At 42.0% G+C, this 8,863-nt stretch overlaps 1 protein-coding gene across 1 annotated transcript; it reads right to left on the bottom strand.

The window, feature by feature from the left end:
* Window positions 1–1,259: 1,259 nt before the first annotated feature.
* C5H11orf91 (chromosome 5 C11orf91 homolog) lies at window positions 1,260–2,542 on the bottom strand. The gene is made up of 2 exons (XM_015863465.2): window positions 2,122–2,542; window positions 1,260–1,466 (listed from the first exon to the last, which is right to left on the bottom strand). The coding sequence occupies exons 1-2, from the start codon at window positions 2,522–2,524 to the stop codon at window positions 1,384–1,386; spliced, it is 486 nt and encodes a 161-aa protein (XP_015718951.1). The 5' UTR covers window positions 2,525–2,542; the 3' UTR covers window positions 1,260–1,383.
* Window positions 2,543–8,863: the final 6,321 nt, after the last annotated feature.

The following is an 8,863-nucleotide window of genomic DNA, read 5'->3' as shown; positions in this document are numbered from 1 at the left end:
CCAAGGATCCCTGCTCCACCCAGTACAGCTTTAAAGGCAGCATACATCTGGTATGGTCCCTGGTTGGAATAAAGACCAATGGGTCTGGTAACTATTGCTTTGCTTTGTTAAAAAGCACATTAATTAGCGGGTGAACTGTGAATTTCCATACTGGTGGAGGCTTCAGGAGGAGGATGGCAATGGTGGAGGGTAAGATTCTGTTTAAGATTTCCTAGCTTTTCTGATAAAGTTCATTATAGTATGGTGACTGACAAATGGAAGTTATTAAGTGGACTTATTTATTTATTTACCCACTGTAGTGTAGATCAAAATCTGTCTGGAAAGAATAAGAGGAAAGAAGAAATAAAAGCAGCAGAAGGAAATAAGAGTTTGATATCACATCATGCTAAAATGCCTCTCAGTTGATCAACTTTAATTCAATTTAAAACACAGATAGATATTATAGATAAGATATTATAGATAATTTTTTTCTGAAAAAGCTGTTTGTTAAAATATGATTGCTTCCAGAGTGGTAGCTCTATTCACTGTCATTTCATACCACCACCTACTGCACCTGAATTAGAGCAAGAAAAAGCAATTGATAATCTTTACTATCAAAAACCATATTGGTATAAAGAGCCTGTTTTACTTCTTAATAGTGTTATTTTTGATGCTGTGTGGTGTCACTTTGTTGATGGCAAATGTTCTCTGGATCTTTATATAATTATTGCTCTCTCAGCCTGTTTTTCTCTGTCCTTCCAAACATAAGGTAGTTGTTGCTCCTAAAGCTGCCCTCAGCTTTATCCTATGCACCATTAGTCATAAAATAATAAACTAATTGCAAGTGGAATGTCTTACAAGTGTCCTGTTAGAAACTAACATAAGCTGTTATGTCTAAAATTTGGTGCTATGCTTAGTACATTAAATTATTATTGTTTGTAACAGATTTCTGTGCTATCACAAAAGTTTCCTAAAGCTCCCTTACCCTTAGTGGCATAGGACTTCTAGTTGTATCTACTCGGCTCTCAGTTGCACTCACTGTACTTAGAATTATGGCTGCTCTGTATTTGAATTACTCCTTCTCTGTTCCTTGTACCTTGAACCTCATCACTGGACTGCGGGGAAATCAGCAGTGTTAGTTTCTCAGTGCTTTTAAGGTAAATGCCATGCACGCCATTTGCCTACAATCTTTGGAGGGCTGTTAAAACATATATCAATGTTATCAATATCTCCTACCAGAGAAATGACAAACAAAAATCATTAATTAAAAAAAAAATAAATTATATATATATAACAAATTTTCATTGAATTTATTAAAGGAATAGCATGTAGTAAGTAGAAAAATACTATGGCAGGTCCATTAAAATACTCTGTAGCACAGAGCATCCAGATGAAACATCTCCGTCACACCAGGGACTTCTGCTTCAGTTTCTGCCTTGCTTTCATGCATTTTATCTTATCTTCTCTCAGTGCTTTCAGAAGCTTATCTAAACAGGAATAAAAAGCAATTGGTCATTAACTGTTCACAAGACTCCAGAGAAAAATATGTAATTTGTTAGGCAAGTTAGGAACTGTCTGTGTAGCATTTCTTGTCTAGAAATATCTGAAATACTGAAGTTTCTCAGATGTATTGCAAATTGAAGTGGGGAGAGGTATGTCTTGCTATGATGGGGAGGGGGGGGGGGGAATCCCACCTGTGAATTTAGTGTTTTGAAAAGCAATGTATGCAAGCTACACATCACAGCCTGGGGTTTTCCATCCAGTGTGTTTCTGATGAATGCTATCTGTAACACTGGGGAGATGCTGTCCTTCCCACAGCCCTCCTGCACCACCGCTGAGCTGCTCCACGTGGAAGGTTTTAAAATCAAAAAGCCAAACTCATTTCACGTTTGTTCCCCCTCACCCTTCCCTAAGCCTTTGACCACCTGCGGCCATCACTGGCTGTTACTTTACACCTGTGATGCCTCGCAGCTGCAGGGCCTCCCTGCTGGAGCTATAGGTGATCTCGGACTAATCAGCTCCCTTTGCTCTGAGCGCTTCTGGCTCTCTTTGCTATCGTTTGACGCCCCGGGGGATGCCGTGCAGCAGCAACGGCTTCGCACTCAGCGCAGCTTCCCCGCCCGCCGCCCCTCGTGCACGCACATTGCTGCGCGTCGAAGTCTTCGCCGATGAGGGCGAGCAGCTCCAGCTCCTTTATGCGGATGCCCAGCTCGCAGATCTCGTGCTCCAGCTGCGTCAGCTCGCCCGGTCGCCTCGCCGCCCGCTCCTCGGCCGCCGCGGGGCAAAAGAAGCGCAGCGGCTCATAGGGAATAGCCGCCAACCCCGCGGGCCAGCGGGGAGCCCCGGCGGGAGGCGGGGGCTGCCACGGTCCGCACACGGCCGCCAAGATCTTCCGCGGGCGGTCGTGGAAATGAGGGAAGTAGAGCGGCCGAGGCGGGGGCTGCCCGCTCATGGCGCTGCCTGCCCCCCGACGGCGGTTGTTCTCGGAGACGGCTGAGCTCGAGCCCGGCCGTGCAGCTCGCGAGCGTGACCTTCCCCGCAGCATCGCGGCACCGGGCTCGGCTGCACGCGGTAAGAGCGCGACGTGCTCCTATAGAACGGTATGAAGCCTGCTGGGGTGTATCGTGCCCCACTCGGTGGGTTAGAGGATGATGAACTCTAAGGTCCCTTCCAACCCGCACGAGACTGTGATACTGTGAACCATTGGAGTAGCTGATGCTGTGTGGTGTGAGAAAATGATGGGTGCGCTGTGCAGATGCTACAGATGTAAGCTCCAGTGAGGGGAATGTGTAATAAAAGTCAATAACCTGCCCTCATCTAAGGCTGGCAGTAGATTTAGGGTGCAAGCAACGTGCTACTCGTGCCGAATGTGCACTGAGGTGATGCTGGTTAACTTAATTATTAACAATTGATACCTTTGGGTTTGGACTTCTGCTTTTTCCAAGCCTTTTCTGTGGCTTCGGTAAGAGTTTTAGAGTTACTGTTGTCCTTCTTTTGCATTGTCTGCACTCCTGCACCTGTTAGCAAATAGAGACAAAAACAGGCAGGATATTATTACATAGTATTCTGCAAGGAAAACAAACAAAAAAAACAAACAAAGGTATCAGTGCCTGAGTGTGTTCGTGTAGTTGGAAGAGATGGGGTGCTGGGAAACCAACGAGGTTCTCTTTACCTCAAAGCCCAGCCTTAAACTTGTGGTGTCTTCATTATAAAGGAGGGGTTTAAGGAAAATTGAATTTAAAAGAATTCAGATCTTTGTGTTTGCTTTATGCCGTAGCCCATCTGACTAATGTACATATTTTTGCAGCCGTGATGTTGACAGTCCTAGTTATTATTTGCTAGTTGGTAACGCTGAGCTTCCAACTACCCTAGAGCATTCTAGAGATCCCCAGTGTAATGGTTTGTCATACTTGTGATGCACAAGGACTTCTGCCAATGGCTGCTACAACTTAAGAATCCTAATGAGGAAAACAAGAGTAGTCTCTTGGTTAATGGTACATTCATGTTATATAGTAAGGGGATGTGTTAAGTGGACCTTCATTACCTTTATGCTGTTAAGTGTTTAGTAGTGGATGCTGAGATAGGTACCGAGTCTGATCCCTTGAGTTGATTCCGAGTTCCTGAAGTCACAGGTTGTGATGATAAGAGACACCTCTTTTGGAATGCAGAGAGTGGAATTTTTTAGCAGAAAGAGGCAAAATGAGGAAAGGTATGGCACTAACAAGTAAGCTGAAGGTATCTGCATTTCTCTATAAAACTTATAAACGCTTATGTTTTCTTAAAATATATGTATGGTGTGCGATCATAGTGATGCATGATTTTGTATGCCAGATGCTGGAATCATGGACCTGAAGGTTCCTTGTCTTTACAGGAAAACAAAAATGGGCGTGAGCTGGTCATGGTTTGTCAGTGCCCTGCTGTCCTTTGGTGCCATCTGGTGGAACAAATTGGAACAAATGCTGTGTTTTCTTTCTAAGTGCCTTAAGCCGCGTCAGTAAATGTCTGCCTAGCACAGAAAAGGTTGCCACAAGAATCAGAAGTTAGAAATAAGGTAAGAAATAACAGATGATTTTATAAGGTTTGTAGAGGAATATTCAAGACTATATGTGTTATTATTAAATGTTTTTAGGACTAAAGATGAGCTACAACTGTGGTGGTCCTATGGGAAAAAGCATTGTCATTTTGCTTAGCCAAAGAGTTCAGAAATGCATCATTTTCTGCATAGTCCTCAGAACTAAAATCCTTTTTGTGTGCTCACATAGGGCTGAAAGCATGGCTTCTTTGTAATGTAGGATTGCATTCTTGATGCTGTCTGCTGCAAGCAGGTGAGATGAGACCATTGGAAAGGGGCACAGATGGGATAAGAGATACTTGTGTCTACCTGTCAGGAAAGTTAGTTGTGCATGGTGAAAGGATTTTATGTCGTGAGACATGAGAGAAACTCCTGCTTTCAGAAAAGATCTGTTTATTTGCTTTATACATACTGGCTTGTATGCTTGTCAGATGTGAGCCTTCCATTTTGACACTAAAACTTTGTTTCCAGAATTGAGATGCTTTAGTCTTGGGTTCTGAACATGAAAGCATCATGTAGGCAGAAGTCTTATGTAGCTAAATTGACCACAGGTGCTATGAAGATGAGAGTTGTGAGACAGGAATTTATACGGACTAGCGCACCAGCAGAGTTAGTTGTGCTATACAGACTTTATCCAGTAGAGGGAGCAATATGCACGCTCTTGGTAATGTGTTGTAATTCAGTATATTTAGCACATCTTTCAGTACCCGATGATATTTGAAGTCTCACAAGTGATGTGCTTATATATACACGTTTATTTTGGAGAAGCAGGTCTCTTGTTTACGTACCCAGCAAAGAGAGTAGTTCATAGAATCACAGAATCACTCAGATTGGTGAAGACCTTAAAGATCAAGTCCAACTGCAGCCTAACCATAGTACCCTCACTCTAACAACCCTCTGCTAAATCATATCCCTGAGCACCACATCCAAACGGCTCTTAAACACATCCAGGGATGGTGACTCAACCACCTCCCTGTGGAGCCTGTTCCAGTGTTTAACTACCCTTTCCATAAAGAAGTGTTTCCTAACATCCAACCTAAACTTAACTTGGCACAGCTTGTGGCCATTTCCCCTTGTCCTGTCACAAGTGAGAAGAGACTTCCCCCACTCTCACTGTAAGCACCTTTCAGATACTGGAAGAGAGCGATAATGTCTCCCCTCAGCCTCCTTTTCCCCAGATTAAAACAGCCCCAGCTCCTTCAGCCTCTCCTCATAGGGCTGATTTTCCAAGCCCTTCACAAGCCTTGTTGCCCTTCTCTGGACCTGCTCCAGTACCTCCATGTCCTTTTTGTACTGAGGTGCCCAGAACTGAGCACAGTACCCATGTGAGGCCTCACCAATGCTGAGTACAGGGGCAGGATGACCTCCCTAGTCATAGTTGATAGTATTCCAGCCACCCCTACCCTACAGTAATTGAAACTGACTCGAAAACATCTTCTGTAGAGAGAAGTTAAGGACAGTCAGCTGAAGTTGTGGAGTCTGTGTGCCACTAAAATATGTTAGCAACAGCAGATGGTGCAGTCTACAGCCTCGGTGAGAATATTAACATTTCTAACAAATGGCAGGAATGGCAAACTATGCTGTAAACTGCTTGCATCACCATCTGATCAATGTGATCTGTGCAGGCATTTTGTGTGTGCCTTCATTTGTTCTAGACTTGTGAAACAGTACTGAGGAGGCTGCCTTCCAATGGCTATTTTAGTTAGAATTTGGTGCAAACGCACAGATGATGCTTCTGAGTATTAGTATTTAAAGTGTATGTGCATGTGAATGTGTGTATGCTGTAGGAATATGTAAAAGATACAGCTTTTCCATTTCTACAGTGGATTTTGTATGACATTTAAAGAACGCGGATTTTTGCCACCATGAGACAACATGAAAAATTGCATGTCAAAAAGTTAGATTTAATACCTGATGTACTATTTAAAGCACACAGTAATACATCACAGGTTTTCTGCTCAATTTCAGCTAGTTTTCATCTTCCAGCATGGGTGCTGTACCATCTCGTTGATGATGGTTTCCAGTCATTCACGATCAACCTGTTTGCTTTTCCTGAACTGTGCTGTGTTCTTCCTTCTGCATTAATCATCTTCAGTTTTCCAGTTGCTCACTTCTACACTGTTATTGCATTCAGATATCTTTCTATATAATATCGTTAATGTGCTGTCTTTTAATGGTTCTTCTCATCACTTTGTCTTCCCTAAATCAGTTTGGAAATTGATGAGATTGTTCTCCATTCTCATTGTTTCTGGTACATTTAACCTGAGATCGTTCTCCCTCTCATCTACATCAGACCTTTTTCTTTCAAGTCTTTTCACAATTCAGTAATGTCCTTTTTAGATATCTAGCTATGCTGCTGCTCCTTTCTGGCTTAGTAATGTACTTTATTCCATCGGTATTCTCAGCCTTTATTTCCCATCATTCAGATTTCCTATCAGAAATTACTGGCTTTTCAGCTATTCTTTCTTCTTTCTAAGGGAAAACCTAAAAATCCACACGGGAGCTGCTGTAATGCACTTCAGAGCCATGTATTTGCAGGCAGTGAGCTGTGACTCTTCTGCTCCCCTTGCTCTTATCTCTTCACTGTGGATGTTGTCTGTCACATTCATGCCATTTGTCATGCTGCTTCCCAATGAGAAGAGGTGTCCCACATCTTGAACTATTGTACTGCATCTAATTTGTCATTTGTTCATCTTTCTTTGTTTACAAGCCCTTCCAGAAGGTTTTATTTCCCGTGTTTGACAAGCTGCTGGACCCAATCCTGATCAGGAATGTGGGCTTCTAGTACAGTGTAGTAGTAAAAATTGTAGTCATCTGAATAAATTAATCTACATTACTTGCTATTAATAAAATATAATGATATTTGCTGGCTTCCTACTGTTTTCAGTTTGCAATCTGTAGGATTCATTAGTGGACTTGTTCTCTGAAGCGTGTCACTCTCTTCACCTTCTAATTTTCTCCTCAGGTATCTCTGTGCCAATCTTTAGGATCTAAAGAACATTCCCTCTTTTGGACTGAAAGTGTATAAGTCAGTATATTTTTTTAGTGCTAGGCATGCTGGGGGTGTGTCACTGGTTTTGTCTTACTGACCATAACTGACTGTATCTTTCTGCTGACTTATGTGCTACTGTGTTCAGTTCTATCTGGCATATATGTAGGGTTCTGGAGAAGGAATGAGATTATTTTGGTACAAAAGAATACTTTCTGCTTGTAAATTCAGTAGATGATACTTTGATCTGTTTTTGCCTTTAAGTACTGACAGGTGCTTTGTAAACACAAGTCTTTGTTGAACCTGCTTCGTGTTAACAGGTAAATCTTTAGGATGATCTCCTTTTTGAGATTTTACTTTTAGTAGTTCCTCTCTTCTTTGGAAGTTGTGTCATCTGAGGTACTTGGCAATCTAAGGGAAGATACTGGATTTAATTTGTACTTATCAGCAGCGATTGTATTGTAATTCTTAAGTGCTGGATCTTTGGATTTCTTAAGTTTTTTTATTTATTTCAACAGCGAGATAAAGTATGGATTGTGTGTGTGTGTGTGTATGTATACACATGTACTTTTCCTGTGATAAATTTAAAGAGATTTATCTCTCTTGAGGAGAGTCCCAGTGTCCCACTGCCTGTGCTGCTGATGAAGATGTTGAGGAGCTCCATTCACAGGATGGGCCCCTGGGGGTCACCACTTGTGACCGGCCTCCACCTGAGCATAGTGCTGTTCACAGCAACATTCTGGCTACAGCCATCCAACCATTTCCTTATAGTCTGAGTCCACTGGCCTTCAAATCCATTTCTCTCCAGTTAATAGGTAAGGACATCATGCCAGGCCACGTCAAGGGCCTTGCACAATCCAGGTATACAACAGCAGTTGCCATTCCATTGTCCATTGATGCTGTCACTTGGTCATAGAAGGATATCAGATTTGTCAAGCATGATCTGCTCACATTTGTTATTTGCTTCATGCTTTCAAGGAAGAGACTTGTGAAAACGTGTTCTGGATAAAAGGAGAGTTTTCTTTCTAAGAATTCTACATATTTACTAATGTTGAACACAAATAGTTACATGAATATATAATTTACAAAACCTCACATTATGAAGGCCAAAGACTATCCTGTTTCTTGATTGCTAAACTGCCTAAATCACACAAGTGTAATACTAAAAATTGATAACAATGTCACTACTTATTTTTCTTAGAAATTTTTTTAGGTGCAGAATATGCAGTCCTTAGTGAAACTTACAAGTCTTTAGTGCTGATGTATAAACCAAACCAAAACAAAGAACACAAACTCCAAGCTTAAGGAGCTATTTGTAGTGCAGTATGCTGAGGTCTGCTGTTTCTGTTTTTCTCTGTTTATTGTTTACAAGTACTTTAGCCTGGACGCACTTCAGGATTATAGAGGATATAGGCTGAGTTTACCTCTGTATTTCATTTGTATATTTGTTGGTTTTAAAACCAATTCCTAGGTTCATCTGGGTAGTTTGGTTTTGAAGGGTCCTTATACAAACAAGCAGGGAAGGCTAAACTGCAAGACTGACTTCAGGTGTGTGCAAAATATGCTCTGGTGCATAATGATAAATGCAGCTGATGAAGTCCTCAGTTGCATACTAAGTGTATGTAGACCACAAACATTTCCTGAAGAGCCCAAGCTAAAATGTTTTTCATCCTAAATGTGGACTTTATGGACTGTTAGATAGATTAGGAACTGGCTGTCTGGACACAGCCAACAGTTGTGATTAATGGTTCTGTGTCAGGGCGGAGGCTGGTCACAAGTGATGTCCCTCAGGGGGTGGTTTTGGGACTGGAGCTCTTTAGCAT

Source organism: Coturnix japonica, chromosome 5, assembly GCF_001577835.2.
Source record: "Coturnix japonica isolate 7356 chromosome 5, Coturnix japonica 2.1, whole genome shotgun sequence".
Lineage (NCBI taxonomy): Eukaryota > Metazoa > Chordata > Aves > Galliformes > Phasianidae > Coturnix > Coturnix japonica.
This window is presented reverse-complemented; position numbering and strand designations above follow the sequence as displayed.

Excerpts from the sequence above, each read along its gene's own strand:
- C5H11orf91 (XM_015863465.2), bottom strand. The coding sequence starts at position 2,524 with ATGCTGCGGGGAAGGTCACGCTCGCGAGCTGCACGGCCGGGCTCGAGC. Across the intron at positions 1,467-2,121 it reads AGACTTCGACGCGCAGCAAT|ATAAGCTTCTGAAAGCACTG; the intron begins GTGCGTGCACGA and ends ATTCCTGTTTAG.